General features: G+C 50.9%; 8 protein-coding genes across 8 annotated transcripts; 3 read left to right on the top strand and 5 right to left on the bottom strand.

The window, feature by feature from the left end:
* Window positions 1-1,967: 1,967 nt before the first annotated feature.
* Window positions 1,968-3,373, bottom strand: M438DRAFT_332092 (uncharacterized protein; the record flags this gene model as incomplete). Its single annotated transcript, XM_029903462.1, has 2 exons — window positions 1,968-3,232; window positions 3,286-3,373. 2 exons carry the CDS (start codon window positions 3,371-3,373, stop codon window positions 1,968-1,970), a joined length of 1,353 nt encoding a protein of 450 aa, XP_029763780.1.
* A 242-nt stretch (window positions 3,374-3,615) lies between these two features.
* Window positions 3,616-5,136, top strand: M438DRAFT_342734 (uncharacterized protein). Its single transcript, XM_029904827.1, has one exon. It carries the CDS (start codon window positions 4,032-4,034, stop codon window positions 5,046-5,048), a length of 1,017 nt encoding a protein of 338 aa, XP_029763781.1. The 5' UTR covers window positions 3,616-4,031; the 3' UTR covers window positions 5,049-5,136.
* A 1,448-nt stretch (window positions 5,137-6,584) lies between these two features.
* On the top strand, window positions 6,585-7,401 carry M438DRAFT_128631 (uncharacterized protein). The gene has a single exon (XM_029898806.1). The coding sequence runs from the start codon at window positions 6,829-6,831 to the stop codon at window positions 7,300-7,302; it is 474 nt and encodes a 157-aa protein (XP_029763782.1). The 5' UTR covers window positions 6,585-6,828; the 3' UTR covers window positions 7,303-7,401.
* Window positions 7,402-8,095: 694 nt separating this feature from the next.
* M438DRAFT_267156 (uncharacterized protein) lies at window positions 8,096-9,877 on the bottom strand (the record flags this gene model as incomplete). Its single annotated transcript, XM_029900160.1, has 1 exon — window positions 8,096-9,877. The coding sequence occupies one exon, from the start codon at window positions 9,875-9,877 to the stop codon at window positions 8,096-8,098; it is 1,782 nt and encodes a 593-aa protein (XP_029763783.1).
* A 1,391-nt stretch (window positions 9,878-11,268) lies between these two features.
* Window positions 11,269-11,748, bottom strand: M438DRAFT_266402 (regulator of G protein signaling superfamily; the record flags this gene model as incomplete). Its single annotated transcript, XM_029900104.1, has 1 exon — window positions 11,269-11,748. A coding segment is annotated over one exon (480 nt), but the record flags the coding sequence as incomplete, so codon positions are not given.
* A 2,387-nt stretch (window positions 11,749-14,135) lies between these two features.
* M438DRAFT_312328 (DUF647-domain-containing protein) lies at window positions 14,136-16,291 on the bottom strand. Its single transcript, XM_029902511.1, has 7 exons — window positions 16,164-16,291; window positions 16,015-16,110; window positions 15,945-15,953; window positions 15,823-15,886; window positions 15,546-15,694; window positions 15,280-15,487; window positions 14,136-15,210 (listed from the first exon to the last, which is right to left on the bottom strand). Exons 1-7 carry the CDS (start codon window positions 16,272-16,274, stop codon window positions 14,489-14,491), a joined length of 1,359 nt encoding a protein of 452 aa, XP_029763785.1. The 5' UTR covers window positions 16,275-16,291; the 3' UTR covers window positions 14,136-14,488.
* Window positions 16,292-16,369: 78 nt separating this feature from the next.
* Window positions 16,370-18,038, bottom strand: M438DRAFT_290305 (argininosuccinate lyase). Its single transcript, XM_029901708.1, has 2 exons — window positions 17,886-18,038; window positions 16,370-17,826 (listed from the first exon to the last, which is right to left on the bottom strand). The coding sequence occupies exons 1-2, from the start codon at window positions 17,932-17,934 to the stop codon at window positions 16,475-16,477; spliced, it is 1,401 nt and encodes a 466-aa protein (XP_029763786.1). The 5' UTR covers window positions 17,935-18,038; the 3' UTR covers window positions 16,370-16,474.
* Window positions 18,039-18,166: 128 nt separating this feature from the next.
* Window positions 18,167-19,123, top strand: M438DRAFT_342745 (DUF1742-domain-containing protein). The gene has a single exon (XM_029904828.1). The coding sequence runs from the start codon at window positions 18,207-18,209 to the stop codon at window positions 18,777-18,779; it is 573 nt and encodes a 190-aa protein (XP_029763787.1). The 5' UTR covers window positions 18,167-18,206; the 3' UTR covers window positions 18,780-19,123.
* The last annotated feature ends 876 nt before the right edge of the window (window positions 19,124-19,999 follow it).

Below are 19,999 nucleotides of genomic sequence, written 5' to 3' on the forward strand. Positions count from 1 at the left end.
TGACTTGTATTTGGGGTGCATGGTAAGCACCAGGCGGTCAATAGCTGTCGCCAAACTGGCCGAGAAGTCGAACTCCGATAGCTTTGTCTTGAATTCATCGAGGTTTTTACACTGCTCATGCTGAGCAATGACGAATTCGGCGATAGTCTTGTCAGATATTCCCATGTGGTTCTGGATTTCTGAAGCGACCTTCGAGACGAGCGATAGATGCTCGAGCGCTTCGAGGTCATCCATGTTGTGCGAAAACCTTCGTGCCTTGCTACAGAGATTTTGGTGTAGCCTTTATAGCTGGGAGCTGAGTCATTCAAGGCAGATGCCTTGCACAGTCACAGAAGTTTAGAGGTTGAAGATGCGCTGGTGACGGAGATGCGGCGGCCGGCGAACCATGTCTTGGCGGAATTCGTACTCTCACCAACACTCGATCGAGTACTTAAGGGATAATTGACCATCTCCATGCTACACATACCTGTCAGAATGCGCGAAGTCTTTCTATCGTGGCGATAGTTCAGTGGAGGTCGTTGAAAATCTCACCGAACATATCTTCTATTTAACATCACCATGCGGCTCCACAGCTGCCTAACCACCTTGATCTCTGGAACCAGGAACACAAAGACCCAAATTCTACCATTCACTTCCGAGAGAGGCAGAAGGCATTCTCTTCGAAGATGCTAACATGACCGGCTCCTAGCCCTCGAGCTCCTGGCCTACTCTATAGCCGACTATCTGAGGAATACTTGCTCGCAAGGCCCTTACGAAAGCTGTGTCAAAGATTGCTGGTCCGACATCAAGTCGTATGTGCACGCTCAGTCACAGCAGTTTAACTATATACTGCAACGCATCACCGGGTCAACCACATACGGCCACAGTCAGCTGAAAACTGGGCATCCCGTCCGCTCTGCCATACATAAGCAGTTGAACGGCAGATTGGTACTACGGTGGGTGACCACGTGGGAATCCCTGCTGCTGTATGTTTTGTCTTTTGACAGGACTTCTTTTTTTGCTTGCGCTATAATATCATTAACAGCTAGTGGTGTTGTCTGGAGGAGACTACCCGGACACACGATCTCAAAGGATCACCCCCTTTTGAGCTGGCGGATGCCCTATACCGCTTGATTTATCTACGAATGGTGATGCTATGCATTCACTTGTTGCAGCTGCTCGAATTGGCAGCTCTGAGGCCCTCGATGTACTTTTAGAGGCCGGAGCCGATGCCTCGGCCTGGATCAAGGCAGTAGCTCTGGCCTCTCCTCCTCCATACGGCTTGCTTTCCTCGCACTGAGCAGGATATCAGCTCTTTGGCCCAATATCTTATCGGTCAATCCGCGAGATCCGCTCTCTGTCCGGCATTCGGCGGGAAGAGAAGACCCGTCCACGACCAATTAGAGTACCCAGCTTCATCGACAAAAAGGGCGACCCTGCACCTCTCACTTCTTCCGAGGTCGATGCCCTTGATGCCAAGTTCGCGAATCGGAACCTTGCGAGATTTTTTGTGCCGGACACATCACATCATGCTGAGCAGGCCAATATTGTCCGACGCATATTCGGGAGTATCGAAATCGATGGTTCAAAGATAAAGATGCTCAAAAGCAAGGATTCACAGGGCAACACGGCGTTGCACTATCTTTGTGGGAATCGACTGCCTAACAGCTCACTTATCGGGTGAATCGCCACGTCTCCCATGCCGGCCTGTCATTCAAACAGGACAGGAAGGAACTATTCATGGAAGCCACTGAAGTAAAGGAAGAGCCAACTAAGGATTTCTGGTCAGATCAAGATCGCCACGTTCTTGGATATAAGACTTGGCTACCATCAAGATGAGCATGATCACTTTCTTGGAAAATCGAATTTGATCTATCTACATTGCTTCTTAGTACTAATACCACAGCTCCGCCATCCAACAAGCCAACTGGAGACCTTTCTTCCGTCAGGGCTAGTCATGTTCGGTAGACACGAAGAATCCTCGGCGTTCAGAACTTTTCTAACCAACCTGGCTTCACGGTCTTCGAAGCGTCGTATATTCCAAAGTAGTACATGCAGACGAAGCTGAAGTTAGCCACCGCAGAGGCCGAGCTGACAACATTTCTCCACTCTGGGTCTTTCGCTCTCAAAAGAGGGGACCATCTCTCACGGAGTTGTTTTTCAATCGCCTGTGAATCTCCATCCACCGGTACTGATGCCTCTGATATATTGTCGCTTGCTTTTGTCTTGCTCGCGACACTGTTGCGTTTCTTGACTTTGCGAACGATCTGGCATATGAGAGACACAAGAGACAAGTGTCCAACAACGACGGCAAGCGAAGCCAAGGGAATAAAAAGTATTCTCCATGCGGCATCGAGAGGGACACTGATCATAACCACGAATAAGACAAGGAATGCTCTGTTCTGGTCGTCCTTTTCCCAGTTCTTTAGAGACCAACTTCCGCCATAGATCTCTGGCTTCTGTGTTCCAGTTGGTGTAGATTGCGATGTTTGCTCTTCGACTGGTTGCACCCCCTGAGATTTCTTCTCCTTTGGAAAGAAATAAGAAGCCAAGGCAGGGACGACAACGATGGCGAGCAAGGTGGGCACAACCTTCTTGTTTGGTCTGGCGAAATATTCGAGGTTTCCGAAGGTCGCGATCCAGAAACGAAATTGTGCCGAGTAAGCGATGTTGTACAGCAGGTCTGCGATGTTGAAGAGCATCTTTCGATCTGCTTTGGTTGCCTTTAGATTTTCGATGGTTTTTGAATCGGTGCAAAGCCAGCTGATCGTGTTGACAGATATGCGTACGACGTACGCAGCAAAGAACATGGCAGCGGTAAATGTCTGCAACCACGGCGCGGTTCCTGTTGCCGCAAAGGTGAATAGCTTTATCGCCTCTAGTAAGACTCCAACTGCAAACAACACCACAAAAATGATAGACCAAGACCAACGGTTGCCTACTCCGAGTGTATCCTCTTCTTCTGAGAAGTCAAAGTCCTTGAAAAGCATCTTCGCCGAGGCTTTGATGCTCATCTTTTTATAGCACACGCCGTAAACGAGCCAGATTATGGTGACAAGTATGTCTGCCAGACATATGAATGGAGAGGTGCGAGCTGGTGAAAGATGTTGGTTTGCGAAATGATCGGCTCCTGATCTTTGCGTGGCAGCATTAATACCGAGGACGACGAGGCACAGCACTGCGTTTAACGGCGATACGTGAACTGGCTCTTTTGCTGGTAGGGTTCCTTCGGTGGTGTTTGCCTCCGAAGCAGCTAGTTGTGAATCAGCCAAGGTATGTTGACTATAGCGTGAACGATTGACATACCTCTCAAGGTAGGCTCCGCACCAGATGCGTAGACGACCAGGGCACACAGTGCGAGGAAGCAGTAAAGGTATGATCTTGAACACGACATCCTGTTGAGGATCTCTGGGGATTGTTGATGGCTAGGATCGTAGACAAGGCTCGAGATATGCCGTCTTAAACGTGTACGGACGAGGACTTGACAGATTCACGTACTCAATCGACTCAACCCGGCCCGGACTTGATTGAGCGTCATGCTCGCATATCCGAAAGAAACACGAATCAAAAGCCTGGTTTTGGAAAGGACTCGTCACAGTTCTCAGCTTTCAGCTGCCACAATTCAGATTTGTGGACGCTGGTTCTGGAAAGTCCAATGCGCCTTCACGTGGCTGTCCACCGGGGAAGGCATCCGCATGCATCGCCGTTTGGAGCGGAGATCTCGAAAGATGATTGATTGGCTTTGCCCCTGTCGGTATGCATATGAAGCATTCATGTACCCGAGGCTGAAACAATAAAAGGCTTCGGGATCCTTTCGGTCTACTCTATCAATAGAAGAGACTTCTATCACAATCTCCGATAGCCAGGCTTATACTGTCGACATGATTGCGTCAGACAAACAAGGTGACCACACGCTGTGATGTCAATCATGTCTTCATTACGGCCTCGGGTCTTTCTGCGAAGCGCTTGCGTGTGTTTATAACAGGTTTGTGGGATTGCTCGTTGTTCAGCAAGAGCCCGTTCATCTCATATACTCCTCTTATAATCCCACCATGGGCGGCCTTCTCAGCACAATGTCAGAAGCTGGTGGCCGTGGCGCTGCACACGAAGCCAGTTCCTTCTTTCAAGACGATATCCGTGCAAAATTCAACGAAGCATCGAGCACGATGACAACAATGAGAGATACACTTGGTACGGCAGATACCTGCATCAGTACCGTCAAATATTGCTGGGAAATGTCGACCATTATCTCTGCATCTTGCACTGCCTACCAGACCTGGGATGAAGCTAGATCCAAGGCTCGCCTTGCCCAGCTTGGAGAAGAAATCGCCAATAATGTCAAGCACATTGACCAGGCCGTCAACATTGGAGTCAATCTGGACGAGCCTGAAAAGCTCTCTCAGCACGTTTACTGTGTGTCAGAGCGCCGCATGAAGGAGATGAATGCTACGACAGGTCAGGGGTACTTTTTCGTGTTCCATCCCGGCAACAACTGGCATTCCGAATTCGAAGCTAAGCTTAGTAAAGACCCCCTGCCTGGTCTCTGCGGCATCTTCGACAATATAGCAACCATGGCTGCCATCCTTCTCAAATTCAGAGAGGTTGTCGGTCCGACCCCTGTCTTCTACATTTTGGTCCCTACCGCACACGTCTACGTCGTTCCTGATCAAATGGACCTTCCCACCCAGCTCGAGCCTTTCAAGATCTTTGGCGAAAGGGGCAGGAATCAACAACCGTTCGTGTACCTAACTGGTGGTGACGAATGGGAGCAACACGTTTTCGATGTTGGCGTTCTCGAGAGTCCGCGTGCTACACCCACGTTGAAGGATGGGGACAAGGCTAGGATGTACATCGGTGCCGCTGCTGCTGGTGGTGGCGGAGCTGCCGCTGGTATGATCTTCGGATCAGTCCTTGGGCCCGTCGGTACTACCGTCGGTGGAATGGTCGGTGGGGCATTGGCCGGTCCGGCTGCGAAGGACGATATCAAGAACAAACGAATAGAAGTGCGTAAGAAGGAATTGAAGCTGCAGAACGCAACTATACTAGCCGAACGGGCTGCTATGAGATGAGAGGCAATCGAGTTGGTAAATGGCGTTGGCGTCTAGACTTCTGGGTGCGATTTTGTATTAGAAAGGAAGGCCCTTGCAGCAGTTGTCCACGTTGGCCATAGTCAACATCTCATATTTTCTGTTATCGATATAACTATATTCAGTTCATCAATTATAACAGAAACATTCCCATCTAAAGACAATGCAGATAGTCTGAGATTGACGAGCCACTCGTTCTTCTGCAACTTTGGCCATGACTTGTTCATATCTCGAAGAGCCTCTGAGATGCACCCATCCTGATGCCAAAAACACAATGGAGGCTTGTTCGCACCAATGCCATTTGAAGTAGCCAATAAGGTCAGATACAAATGTTCGAACAGTAGTGATGTAGTGCTGCTCGTGTTCAGAGCTTATCGGCTTTCACTGTCGAGCTTGCTAAGTTAGCGAATTCGATCCAGCATGCACAAATTGGAACTTACGATGAGTGTTTCGAATGATGATTCAAACCAAGCACCGCCCCAAGCACAACTGCCAGCACCACAAATGCACCTAGAAGTGAAAATCCCACTATCATACACGTTTGCCTGTTCCTTCTCTTTTGTGCTTCCAGCAGAGTTGCAGGTCGTAGATCGAGGTGAGGATAAGGGTCAGGGCTATAGTCATGGCCTGTCGAGATGTGGGCTGCCTCTGGTAATTCGAGAGAAGACCTAACCATGACGAAGTATTTGTGATTCTCTGCTTCCATAACGTACTTTTCTGCCTCTTCTATGACCACATATTTGGGAGTACTCTCTGCATTCATGATGCCGTTGTGTGGAAGTTTGAAGCCGTCCGATTTAACATCAAGTGTGAGAAAGTGCTGAGAGGAGATGAGAACGACTTAAGCAGCCGCGTTACCACACAAGATCCTTCTGAAGCTAAGCGTGGTCAGGCTAAGATATGTTGTGGCTGCTTACCGAAGCTTGCAATCTAGAGCCTGCGTACATTGCGTCTGCAACGTGCCGACAGAGTATACTTAGCCTTTGCCATAACACTTTCTGCTTTTTTCATCGGTCAGAGGAGGAGAAGACAAAGGATTCATGATACGTGATTGGTTGTAGCGGAAGAAGAGGCACAATCCTGCAAGTTATGAAAATGCCGCAGTGCCGTGTCATCAAGTGTGATAAGGCTGAGTGTGCCTTCTTCTTCTTCTTGACCAGAACCGTAACGTCGATGAGGAGTGTGCGCTGGAAATACACTCAGATTCGACGACAAGCTTACCCTGTCCAGGCCTGAAGATATGAACGTGATTTTCGTGGTTCAAAACCTCACTCAAGACGAGACCGCAAGAGTCACAGGCTATCCTATCTTCGTACTGCACTCTCGGTAGGCAATTGAACAAACAGCGAGCTAGACACTTTTCTTCACATCTCGCCTTGTGTACGAGAAACTTCTTTTGACAAACAACATGAAGGAAATGCAGGTTGCGCGAGGCAGGTGTTGTGGGTTGCGCTTGGCAAGCCAGGTCCATTGCGACATCCTCTTTTCTACGCGTCTGCTTCGCGAAGAACACACACACAGGAGACAAAGACCAGCGATACATTAGAGCTTACGACGACAGTCTGGCAATGAAAGGCATACAAAGCATTGTAGGTGCCTCATGCAACACAAAGAGAGACGGCTTGATGGCCTCGTCCTGTGTCCCGCCACTCACACCTGTATTGCTGATCTACCGCCAATTCATCGACGACGTTGATATCTTGCTCATGCATGGTCAATTTGTTTGCCACTTTCCTTTCTCTGCTTGATCTCTCATCGTTGTATGCTCTTTCCATGGTTGATGATTGCAATATTTCGCTTCCTGAACACCCCCATGTCTCTGGTTCAGCTTTCAAATGACTGTACAAACGCATGTCACGAACAGAGCAACCTCTTATCGTCAACGTGTTTCGCCCTACCCATAAACCGCAATGCAGTAAACAAATACAGTAAATGGAAAAGACTCACCACCAGCGTTTTTCTGTGCCGGCGACTCGTCCGCACTCGATCGAAGTCTTGGGAACCACCATTGCCCAGAAGAAGAGACATTGATGGGCATTTGAAATTTCACACCGAGATATGCCATGCGTTTTTTTACCCTGAAATCTATGATGGGAAAGATCTACAAATGTCAGACACTGCAACATGGCAAAATGGAAAGACAAACAATCCTTCCAGCGGGTGCATCCTTCCCTTGCCATTCCTACCCAAGAATATCAATCACATGGAATCCTACCCAGAGTTTGGGGGTATTTGAGTAGGAAGATTATTTATTAACACGTCATTCATCTATAAGCAAGAAATACCCAATCAAGTGTTCCTATAGTCCTCGGCCAATGGTAATACAAGGAAGGAGTGGTGAACACCTTTCGCTTCTTCCTCAAGCCACATACCATAAACATCAAATCAGCCACATCTTTCAAATACCATTTCCATCAGGGTATTACATTTTCGCTTATCTGCTATTCTGCCTTCCGTCATCATCAATGAACAGAGATCCAGATTGCCTCTTTATCGCGAAACCGAAGAACCGATCAGCTTCCCGCGAAACAAAAATCGGATAGAAAACCGTTGCAGCCGAAAAACAGTTGGAAATTCCATAGATCCAAGATTTTAACCTCCAGATACTGTCCACAACGGCGTGCCATACCATACCATTGAATTGCTCTCTGTCCCTCTGCCCGGGCAGAAACTACGGTACAGCAGGGGACTTTTCGTAGATCTTGGCATAACGGTCGGGGAATAGTCGTGGAAGGAGAGGTCGAGTCATTTTATCCGACGGATGCGATGGAATATGGTTATTTGGGTGCCATGCGGTGCCACGCTATCATCACGTTGTAAGGCTTTTTGAAGGGGATCCATGGTATGGAGGACGCCTTGTGGAGTGACTGGAGTCGTTTGTGCTTGAATCGTGTGTAATAGAAGCATGCTTAAATGCGAGTGCGATACGGAGGGCGCCGACGGAATTAGCATCCGTGTCCAGTATACCGGGACTGGGTTGGTGGGTAAGAGATATGGTGGTGTTGATGGTAAGGAAGAGATGAATACGATCAGGAGATGAACGAATTACCCTGCAAAGGACTGATCCATTTGGACTTGCCCTTACGCGCATTCTGCATCTCGACATACAGAGCAGGATTTATGCCCTTCTTCTTAAGCTTGTGTATCTTCTCCACGCTTAAACCAGAAGTATCGACTTCACTGCTTGTCCACTCATTGCTTGACTCGCTACCACGATCACTCATGGTTTCCCCTTGCCATGGATTAACATGCTGGGACATCTGATCTATCGATGTGCGTTTGATGATGCGAGGAATGCGAGCGGGGATGGTAGGCGGTCTGCTTGAAGCGCTGCTCTGTGTGCCTGTAGATCCTCTGCTGGTTGCTGGTGAAAGTGCTGGTCCGGAGCTTGCGTTTGAGCCTTGTCGTGATGGCTGCTCTTGCATGGTTGGTAGTGTTGTCTGTTGCTTTTCCTTGCCTTTGGGTCTGGATGTCACCTTCTTCAGCGGGTTCGTGAGAGGTGCTGACCACCTCTGCTGACGTTTTGCATCCTTGTCAGGGACAGTGTTGCCGCGTGGGTTCCAGCCAAGTCGGCCGTCAAAGGCAAAATCAGATACCGAGCTAGACTCGCTTTCTGCTACACTGTGCCTTCGGCTGTCTTGTGCTCCTGAACTTGGGATGCTCTCTTCTTGCGTTGTGTCAGTGCGCAAGGAAGCCGATCTTTCGCTAGATGCGTAGTCCAAATACGGTTTGTAGATGAGCACTTTTGGAGCCCGAGGTTCGGTTCGTGTCTCCTTACGAGCAGTGCTTCTCGGTGGAACGCCGACGGATGAATCCACGACGCTGTCCACCCTGGATGTCTTTGTCTGATTTGAACTCTTTGTGCCTCTTGAGCTTTCTGTGTCCATGTGTGACAAAGGATATCGCCGTGTCGATACGGGAGGTGGTGCGGCCTCGTCGAAACTGCTCGCTATTGAACTCACGGTGTTCATGCGAGCAAGAGGATGGTTGTTTTGTCCAAGGGATGAAGGCGTGGCATCATGGTTCTCTCTAATGTCGGGCAGAGCCTGTGAGTCCTTTCGAAACTGATCCTTCGGTGACTTGATGCCAGGAGGTGTGGGGAAGTCTTCATATATGCTGTCGCCTCTTGAGATGTTCAGTGTGCTGAAATCGTGACTGAAGCTCTTGAAGCCTTTAGGTGTCTGTATCGGAGGAGGCAGAGCTTCATCAATACTGGCACCATCTAAGCTGTCTCTTGGCATGTCCATATCCCTCAAGTCTGCATACGTCCTGATGGGAGGTGGTATTGCATCGTCGATGCTGGCTCCACCTATGCTTGCTCCATCTATGCTGTCTCTTGGTACGTCTTCCTGACTCAGACTAGTGAATGTTCTGTCATCTGCAGCTGGTGTTCTAATGCCATCATCGTTGTCCTCTTCCTCGTCTACATTCTCCTCTTCGCTCCTTTGACCATCGTGAGTGTGCGGAGACTCGGAGAGTGTTGGGCGATTGTTCGGGTCATATTCAGGAATGGGTCCAGCCTGGCTGCCAAAATTGTACGAGTTGGCCTGTACTGGACGTGGCCGTGAAAAATTCAGTGGAGAAGGCTTCAGCGATGGATGCGACGAGAGGGCCGAGAAAGCTGAGTAGGGTGTTGGCAGCAAGTCGGTCGAGTAGGGCGTTGGCATCAACTCAGCAGATGGCCTTCCATCATGCAACTCGTTTGGTGAAGCATCATCACCAGGTAATTCTGCGGGTAGATATTCACCTGGTAATTCGATGACTGGCGGAAGGTCGCCTGGCAGTTCATACACTCCTGTGTCCTGCGACATTATGGCGTTGGGCAGGTAATATTAGCGCTTGACATGATGGTCAGTAGAGTGGGCAGAAGACTTTCTTCTTCCTTGACGTCCCATGCGCGTCTTCCCTATCAGGGCTCGTCTTGCACGTCTTCATTGCATACACAATCTCGAGCACCCATGTCCGAAACGTGATGTCATTAGCCTGCTAGATCTTCCCACCTCCATCACCACTCGACCCGAGCAGGTGCAGCCCGAGCCGCACTTGCATATCGAGCCTGCTCACCCAGCCTCACCCTCATGTCGGGAACGCATACAACGTACACGGCGGTTTAGTGCATTTTCATCCTCGGTGCTTGGGCTGCAAGCTGTTGTGTTACTTGTACCACTTGGCCTGCCGCGAGATCATGCCCGACACATGGCGTCCAACTGGTGCGGCGGTACTTGCGTCACGCCAGCTAGCCGCTTGCAGCGCCTCAACACCGTCAACAGGTTCTAGACAACACTCACACTAAAACTCACAGTAGTGGAAAGGAACATGCATATTGAAGGAGGTGAAAATGTTGTTACAATTCAGCGGCTGCCTCGTAAGGTCGAGCTCGGCATGTTCGCAAAGTAAATAATCCAGAATGATGATAGCCATCGGCCATCACCTTCGTACAAGACCCACGGCGGTCTGGAAAGCAGCCTTTGCTCCCAATGCCCATCGTCTCATCGTCGAAAAAATAAACAAAACCCATTTTGCTAGAAATGCCAGATGACCCATCATAAGAGCACATGCTCTGTCGTTTCTAAAAACTCCCCGACGCCTAACCATGATTGTAAAGATTTTGATGCACTCGCTGCGTGACATAAGAATGACTGTGATCGGGACGGACTCTGGTTCATAAGAGATGTCCTCCCAATTGTGCTCATGTAGTGTGAAGATCGAAGCCTGGCTGGCCTCTCTTCCGTGACGGCTTCCAGCCGCTCAATCGGCCTAGCTTCTTCCAGGCACCGCTATCTCTGTTGGTTTTCGGGCTGCCACTGATGTCGCTCATGGGTGGTGTGACTGGCGGCGTCATGGGGCAGTCGTTAATCGGCGAACCGCTGCTACCAGAGTCGTCGGTCAGACCAGGACCAGAGTAGATGGCGTCAGATGCACTGCTTGCAGTGCTGAGCGCCGCCGACAGAGAGTGCGAAGGAGCCGAGCTTGTGGGGCTGAGCTTTTGAGAGAAGCGGTGACGAGAAAGGGCAGTAGTGAGAGCGGAAGGGGCAGATTTGCGGTTGTTAAGAGAAGGGGGTGAATATGAAGCAGCCGAGAACTCGGCAGAGCTGGCACTGAGAGGAGGGGGGCTACCTCTCGAAGAGTGACGACTGCGACGACCGAAGCGTGACTTTTCCTCGACGGGAGTCATGCTCTCGTTCGAGTTGTTCGAGTTGCTGGGGTAGTAAGGGCTAACAGGAGTAGGAGATTGAGGATAGACGCTGTTGAGGAAAGGAACTAGGACAGACTCCTCCATCAACTCGTAAGTCTTGGAGACAGCAGGCTCAAGAATTGTAGGTGCCGGTGGGAGTCTGTTTTCGGGCTTGTGCTCTAGAATAGGATCGCGGACCTGCGATGGGAGGTTGACCTCACGCGAGCCGTTGGGCTGGATGTAGGCCTCCATCAGGCGGTCCCACAACTCCTTCACATAGTTGGCGTCAGTTTCCGTCGGTTGTCCGGGAACGGGAGCCTTGTTCATCATTCTGTGGTAGTGCTTCTTGTATCTGCCAGCGTCCATGGTGAACTCCAGTGTTTCCAGGCAGTGATTGTTGGAGAGGTATGCCATGAAGGCAGCGAGCGTCCATGGTGCAGGTGCGGTGTTGGCCAGGATCTCACGAAGGTTCGGTCTTCTTGGGCAGAAGGGTGCGGCTTCCGACATTGGTCGTGTCGACGATGCTGCTGATGAGGGAGCCGAGGCGGCCATGTGGACACTCATGGGGCGGACTTGTTGTGATGACTCTTCAGCCGACATTGTGGCTTCGTCGTCGGCGTCGCAGTCGGTGGTGGATGAGTAGACGGCGATTTTGGCCGAGTGAGCAGAGTCTGTTTGGTAATGCGAGGGTTTGCGCGAGCTCATCACGCTACCCCAGAAGCTGCTGCTGCTCTTGCGGCGGGTACCAGCAGCGGGGTCGCTGTTGGGAGAGGGTGTAGTCAGGGTGCCGGCAGAGGCACGCTGGTGCTCAAATATAGGCGCCAGCTTGGAAATTGGAGTGGAAGAGTCAATCTCTCCCACACGTGTCTGGCTTGTCTTGTGTTGCTGTGGGTCAGAAGCGAAACATGAACCAGAAGCAAGGTGTTGTCGCTGTTGCTAATGCTGTCGCTGCTGCTTGTCCTGTCTGACGTCGGCTGTCGTGGTTACGCTTATGCACGTCGTGTCGCACGGCTGGCCTAGAATTTGACAGGGGAATTTGCTGGTGCCGGGAAGCTGCAGGTGTATATCGCAGGGTAGATTGTGTGTAGCAGGTGGAGCGGCAAGAGAGACAGTTGATAAAGTATAGCGTGGATTTTCAGTAAAACCAGTAGGCCGGCCGTAAGTAGAGAGCTGGAAAGTGAGTCCGGGGAAAGAGCGAGCGACAGGGCTTTTGGTCGTCCGTCTTTGAACGGAGCAAGTTGAAAGAGCGAGTAACCAAGGTCGACGACGATTGGAAAAGTAGTTGCGTGGTGTGTGATCGACGAGCCGCGGGCGGGGTTTTGCAGCGAGTGGACGAGAGTGAGATTGAAAAAAGAGGGAGGACGAGACGAGGCCGGATGGGTGTGTGAGGTGATGTGGTGCGCTCTTGCAGAACGAGGGCGCGGGAGGAAGGTACTCCCTCTTTGGCAGGCGCTAACGGATTCAGCACCTTCCACGCTAGAAACTGGTAAGAACAAACTACGCTCCTTCCGGAATGGCGCGATCCACTAACTTGCGCCCCCATGCACGGGTATTGGCTGCTGATTTCGTCCTGCCTGACGCTTCTTTTGTGTGGGTTGGCGCAGTGATCCATTCCTTTGTCCGCCATGCTGCACTCATGGCCTGTCTTCTTTCATCCCCGAACGCCGTCGAATCTTCTGTTTGTTTGACCCTTTTGTGCCCGACCTGAAGAATGAGACATTCGACGCCGCATCACCGATCGTCTACTTTCGCAATTCGCTTTCCGGGCCATCTCACCGCCAACGGCAGTCGTAAACAGAGTGCAACCCATGACTGTCAATCTGCGCGCTGTTTGAACTCTGTTGTGGTTCTCTACGTCAATCTCTCTCTTCTCCGGTAGCCGTTCCTTTAGAATAGGGCTGAGCCTCGTCGCTGCTGCTGTCCTACGCCCGTAACACCACCATCCCGTCCGTCCTTTTTGTATGGACGGTTGGCACATCGCAAAGCTCGAGCACTCTCGAGACCCTTTACCGTTGTGCTGAACAGAGAGAAGGGGGCATGTATCATGTCGATCGTTCCACGCATCCTGCAAGTCTCCGTTGTCGTCTTCTCCTGTTCGCGCACCTCACAGTCGATCTTGTTCGTACTTGTGTTTGGGAGTGGCTTTTTTGGCTGCCAAAGCGCGTGCCATTGGTCAAGCCTGCTCGAAACAATCCCAAGTTTCGAAGCGTCTTCTAGAAGGGCACAAAGAGCCGAAGTTCAGGTTTCTGTGCCACTCGCCGGATAGCCATCTCCGTCATTGGTCCCGTCCGGCGCTTCTGTCGGCCCTCAGCAGTTTTGTACATATTTTTTTTACACTCTCACCAAACAATTTATTCTTTGTTGATATTGACTTCTCGGCCAACGCAGGAACCAACGATTGCCTGTTGAACTTGTTTGCATGTTTCCGCCGAGTGCTGCAGCACACCAGAGAAACCTTTTCTCTCCGGAGCCCGGTTGATTGGACCCCAGCGTGGCGACCAGTAACAGTATTATTACAACCAACGGCTGCGGAAGATGGCGACAACATCTGTCTCACTCGATGTCTAACTTCTTATTCCATGTATGTGTCCTTTTTCTGCTGAACGAGAAACCTCTACATCACCGCCGCTGCCCTTTTACGCCCGTATAGTGTCGATCTTATTGCTCGCCTGCGCTGACTTCAAACCCGGGCGGGCATGCGCGGCCGGCAGCATCGTGACATTCGTTCGCAGCTGGCACCGTTATCTCTGTAATTCTCCTTTATTTCATATCAAGTAATTTGCGCCTTGGACCGATAGGTTTTGACAGGCGCCCGCGCGAAGTTAGAAGGTCGATACCTTGGTACATCAGAGTCAGAGGGAGAGGGAGGCTTGCAGAGGTTCCATGGCATGAGCATCAAACGCCTGCCTCTAAGCTTAACTTCTCTTCGCATGTCGGAGTATGACTCCAAAGGAAACTTTGCTCTTCCGTTGTCCGCTCGCTCCCTCTGTGCGTGCGTGCTCACTGCTCTCGTGCTCTGACGACGATCTTTCAGACGTTGTCGTCCTTGATTGGTTCGGCATACATCTCGCACTGACTCGTCACCCGACACGCAAAGCCTCAGAGACAACTACTGATCCGTGGTCTGCACGCTTGAAAGAACGTGCTTCTTCAACAGACAAGCTTCTCGTATCTCACTATCTGTCCTGATCGCCGATGATGACTGTGAGGTGTCTGTGGATGTCTGTGGAGGAATGGACCCTACGTCTCACCTACGAATCGACACCCGGAAACCTGAGGTTGTCTCCAGCGCTGCCGTGTCCAAGTCCCAACCTGCTTCACCAAGTCTTGCTTGGACCCTTTCCCAGTCCTTCCTCACAGCCACAAGTGTGGATTGAACCATGTCCATGGGTTTCTTCTCACTCTCGTAACCCTGTCTGACTAGCCGTGCAAGCAGCAGGGCATGGTACCAGGCCTTCAACTGAACCGCCGTATCACTGCCCTTCTTCAACAAGATGCAGACCATGTCTGACGGCTGTTCCAGATAGAGCACGTAGCCTTCATCCTCAAACACATCAAGTAGCTGCAGTAGTCGGCCGTCCGGGAGGTTAGTCGCTTTAGTCAGCTTTTCGGTCTCTCCCAAGCGCTGCAGCAGCTCAGAAGCGGGGATCCCTATCCTAGCATAGCCCAAGCAATTGTCATCCACATCGCGCAATATGCCATCACGTTCGAACACCCTCTCTTTGGCCGAGACCTCCTTAGGGTTCAGGATGCGATTGTGCTTATGCAAGCATGCAAAGACGATGTTGGCGCGCTGACGGTTGAGCGTACGCATGCACACTGATCTGACCGCCATGTAGTTTGTCGCAAGATGCAACGTGAGCAGCAGCAGCAACGTCGTCCAAGTCGCCAAGGGCGTAATGACAACCTTGACTACAAGACAACCAACCAACATGCCGACCAAAGAGATTACGGTTTCTTGACTCGAATCTTTCTAGAAGAATTGGAACGACCAAAGTTAGCATCATTAGATTAAGTTGTTGCTTGGAAAAGCATCACTCTTTGGTTCGAAACTTACGGCGTTGAGCTCTCCCAGATTCCCCCATCGAGCGAAGTGAGCACTCAGACTGGCCTTGGAACTCCCGGCAGCAACGCCGCATAGCGACCTCAGGACGCTGCCGGACGCCAGTATCAGAATCCGCATCGGTTTCGGAAAAGCAGGGGAAAGGCAATCAAGCACCATGGCAGCGTCGTTGAAAATATCAGCCTACCAAACCATCATTAGTAAGGACATGCGAAAAGGTCTCAGATGGTAAAGCGCAAACCAGCAGCCGGTACATTTTACACTCGGGCTCTAAAGAGGTACCGAGGCGATGAGCAAAGAGTATCGTTGCGACTCTGCCCATAGACTCTTGGAAGATGGAAAGCAAGAGTGCACCGGTAGCAGATGCCGAAGCATCACCCACGCCAACACCTGTATGCATTCCGTTAACAGTTGTTCGTTGCGCAGTCGTTACAAATAAAATGTGTAGCGAATATGACGTCCCCTGGGGCATTCGCATGCGATACGGAGATACGCTCCACAAGGATTATCAAACTTACCTTCGAGCACTGCTCTCGATGCAAGAAGGCCTGCTATCGAGCTAGAGAATGCTTGTAGTGAATCCTATACGTGCCGGATGAGCTGGCATCCGATTGCTAGTCGTATTCGTTTGCGTACATACATAGATTTGATATCTGTAGTAGCGGTCATCCGGTCAATGCTATTCGGGTGACCCTGGTAGATGATTCAACATACGGTAAATAGTCTTCAGTCACGGATTCAGGATATCCGGCTGGCAGGAAAACATCGAGTAGCGCCTTGAGTGGTTTTTGAGAGTTCTCGGGGATCTGGAAGCATTGTGAGTGACCAGTTTTGGGGTGTCGGGGCGAAGAGCGTTTACAATTCTGTCTATCCTAGTGACATTCCGCTTGACGGTGCTCGTCTGGATGTAAGTCGCGGTGACATTTCCTGCTTCGTCTGTTTCAGTCAATTCCAGTGTTGAGCCTGACATGATTGCGTGGGATGTCGGTCAAAAAGACAGTCAGACGAAAAAAGCATGTTGTCGTGTCGTTGACAGAAGCGAGGTGGCACGAAAGCGGAGTCGTTTTTGGACAGGGTCGCTCTTTCCTAAAATTTGGGTGATCATCTAACATAACAATACATGAAATGAATTATACTGGACTAGATCTACAGCTTTACACGGCTTTTAGTTTACTTCTTCTCGATGGTCTGCTTGATGACCTTGATTTGCTCCAAGACCGAGCTCTTGCTGGTACCACCTGAAGCGCTTCTCATCTCAACACTCTTCTGATAGTTGAATACTTCGAGAATGTCCTGCTCGAATCGCGAGTCAACGCCCTTCAGCTGCTCAAACGAGAGCTTGTCCATAGGAGTGGTCTTCTCCTCGGCGAGGGCGACCACTCTGCCAGAGATGTGGTGGGTCTCGCGGAATGGCACACCCTTACGGACAAGGTAGTCTGCAAGGTCAGTTGCAAGCATGTCGGGTGACAAGCTGGCCAGCATGTTCTCGGGCTGGATGTTCAAAGTGGAAAGAACGCCGGTCGCAATCTGAATGCTGTCGCCGACAGTCTTGACGTGGTCGAGCATAGGCTCAACACTCTCCTGCAAATCCTTGTTGTAGGTTGAAGGAATGCCCTTGATGGTCATCATCAAGCCTGCCATCTGACCGTATGCTCTGCCAGACTTTCCGCGGATGAGTTCTAGCGAGTCGGGGTTCTTCTTTTGGGGCATGAGCGAACTACCGGTCGAGTAGGCGTCTGCGAGTCTGACAAAGTTGAACTCGGCGCTCGAGTAGAGGATCAAGTCCTCGGCCCAACGACTCAAGTGAAGCATGAGCATGCTTCCCCACTGCATGGTCTCAACGACAAAGTCACGGTCGGCAACACCGGCCATGGAGTTGTAGATAAGAGTTTCGAAGCCCAGCTCCTTTGCCATGGCATCACGGTCGATGCCGAAGGGGTTACCAGCCAAGGCACCACAACCAAGGGGGCTGCGGTTCACACGCTGCTTAACCTCGCGGAGTCTCTCAAGGTCGTTGGCGAAGGCCAGACCGTACGAGAGCATCCAATGTGACCATCTGATGGGCTGTGCGCGCTGAAGATGGGTGTAACCAGGCATAACGTGCTCGATCTCTTGCTCGGCACGGCTGGCGATGACCTTGAGGAAGTCGACGAGGAACGACTCGATGTTCTCAAGCTGTTCGCGAAGCCACATGCGCATATCAACAGCGACCTGCTCGTTTCGGCTACGGCCAGTGTGAAGCTTGCCAGCAATGTTCTTGCCAATGATCTCACCCAGACGACGCTCATTGGCAGTGTGGATGTCCTCGTCGACGCCGGGCTTGATGGTGAACTTGCCCGACCTCCACTCCTCTTCCACCTCCTTAAGGCCTCTCTCGATCTCGGCGAACTCTTGGTCGTTCAGGATACCCTTGTTCTTGTTTGCACGGGCCCATGCGATAGAGCCACGGATGTCTTGTGAGTAGAAAGCGCGGTCGTAGTAGATGGACTCATTGTAGGCAGTCATCAAGGGGTCCTGGCCGCCTGTGGCACATGTCAATCGGACTGTCTTCTCCTGATAAAGAGACAAAGCTATAGCTTACCAGTAAAGCGACCTCCCCAAAGCTTCTCGCTGCTAGGTGCACCTGCCATGTTTGTAGAGATGTGTGATGGTATATTTGGGACGAGAGAGATGAATTGACCCAATACAAGACAGATAAAGCAAAGATTGTAAGGGACAGTATCTCTAGAGGTTGAGAAAAAAGATGTTGATCCTCATGCATATCAGTCATAGTTGCTCCTTCCTTATCGCGCTTATCGGCGGGCCGACATCGCGACTTCCCTCACAGCTCTCTCCATGTTTCGCGTCTCCATCTTCCTGAACACGGGCATTGAGACAATACCATCGGTCGACAGTCGCACGAATGGAGAACATCTGGCACCATCGCAGAGTCGCCGAGACAGCAGCAAAGGGATGCATGATTTGCTATAAGCCCTCGGCCAGCGTCCTGATCACCCCGGACAGCAAGGACTTTTTCTACATCTGCCCCTCCCACCTCAAGGATCGCAACTTCGCCCTGCCCACCGATGACGAAGCCAAGGCCATTGCGGACAGAAAGAAGAAAGAAGAGTTGGATCGCGAGATCGAGGCCGTCAAGAAGGAATACGAGGAGAAGATGAAGAAGAAGCAGCAAAAGAAGGACAAGTCAAAAGACAAGGACAAGGACAAGGACGCCAAAGGCAAGGAAAAGGACGACAAGAAGTCCGACCAGGAAGAAAAGGAAAGAGACGACAAAATCAAGGCCTTGACCGACAAAGCCGATGCCTCATCCACGACAAAGTCCGGCCTCGACGACGGCCCTCGTGTCTTTCAACTGCAGAAACACTTCTACAACATGAGATTGGAGAAGATGCGTAACGCGGAAGCTGCAAAGCGCAACCGCGAACGTATGCGAAACCCTCAGCTGTTTCCCTCTGTCCCCAGCGGCAACCCTTGAGACCCTCCTTGCACATGACCTGCCAACAACCTTGTCCTTGACCGCCACATCAGCGTGATCAAGCGTCTGCATTACCCGCCGGCTTCCTGCAGCACTCCAGCATAACAACTTGGAGTCGCATACTGCAGTCGCCCCACTTCAGAAGACATGTGTGCCCCTTCTGCGTCACTGTCTACGACCTGTCTTTCGCACACAGCCACCGCCATCCGCCAAGACACCTGTCAGCACTAGGGCTGAGGCAGATACGATGCATTCGCCCTCGTTCTTCTTTCAGCCCTTGTCAGCATTTGGATCAGGCCCGAATCTGCCAGCGCAAGAGACACGTACGACGGTCCGACACCGACAATCTGGGTCCAGCACATCTGACCCCAAGCCCGATCAAGCCTATCCATCCTTCATCCTTCGCATCTCATATCACGACATTCAGAATCTCTTGGCTGCTTACTGAATGCTTGTTTTGCGAGTGGCCCTGTCATTGGATCCTGTGTCACACCAAGTCCTCGTACATGTTTGTCACATGTCACCTTCTGCTTATGTTTGATCAACAGTTGACTCGAAAACCCGAGTTCGACAGTGCAGCAAATAAAGAGGAAGCACTCAAGTGGCATCTGCCAAGCGGAAAACAAAGGCCGGAATACGAAAGCCATCGTTCAATACGAAGCGCAGTCCGAAAAAGCCATCGCAGCTGCCCGTACGGGTGTGCGTCTGTTCTTTGTTTCGATCGGACTTCCATCGTAACGCCACCTCGGATAATACGCATATCACGGACTTCTATCAAACTCTCCTTGCTTTCTAGTCTCCTTCCGCAAATAGGTAGACCAGCCGAGGAAGAACCACAATATAAACATTTCAAGATAATAGCCTAGTTAGGATCACGACAAAACACAAAAGACAGGTCGAACAGTTCATATGAAGAAACCAGCCAGAAAATTGGCTGGCTGGAGAGAAAACACCAATCCCTGACTTTTTATTTTTTGCTCTCTCTAAAAACGCCTTGAATATTTTATATGGTCATGAAAAAAATAGTTCGTGATTGGGTCTTTTGACGAAATTTGGTTATCGGTATGACCCGCGGCCTCCGAAGAGACAGACTTGCAGCGACCCTTCTCTGTGCTCTTGCAGCAACCCTTTCGTTTCGCCCTTGCGGTCATTGCTGACCCCCTCCTTTTTTCGTCGCTTCTATTATGACGAACCATGTTGGTGATGAATAGCGTTGATAG

Source organism: Aureobasidium pullulans, assembly GCF_000721785.1.
Source record: "Aureobasidium pullulans EXF-150 unplaced genomic scaffold scaffold_3, whole genome shotgun sequence".
Classification (NCBI taxonomy): domain Eukaryota; kingdom Fungi; phylum Ascomycota; class Dothideomycetes; order Dothideales; family Saccotheciaceae; genus Aureobasidium; species Aureobasidium pullulans.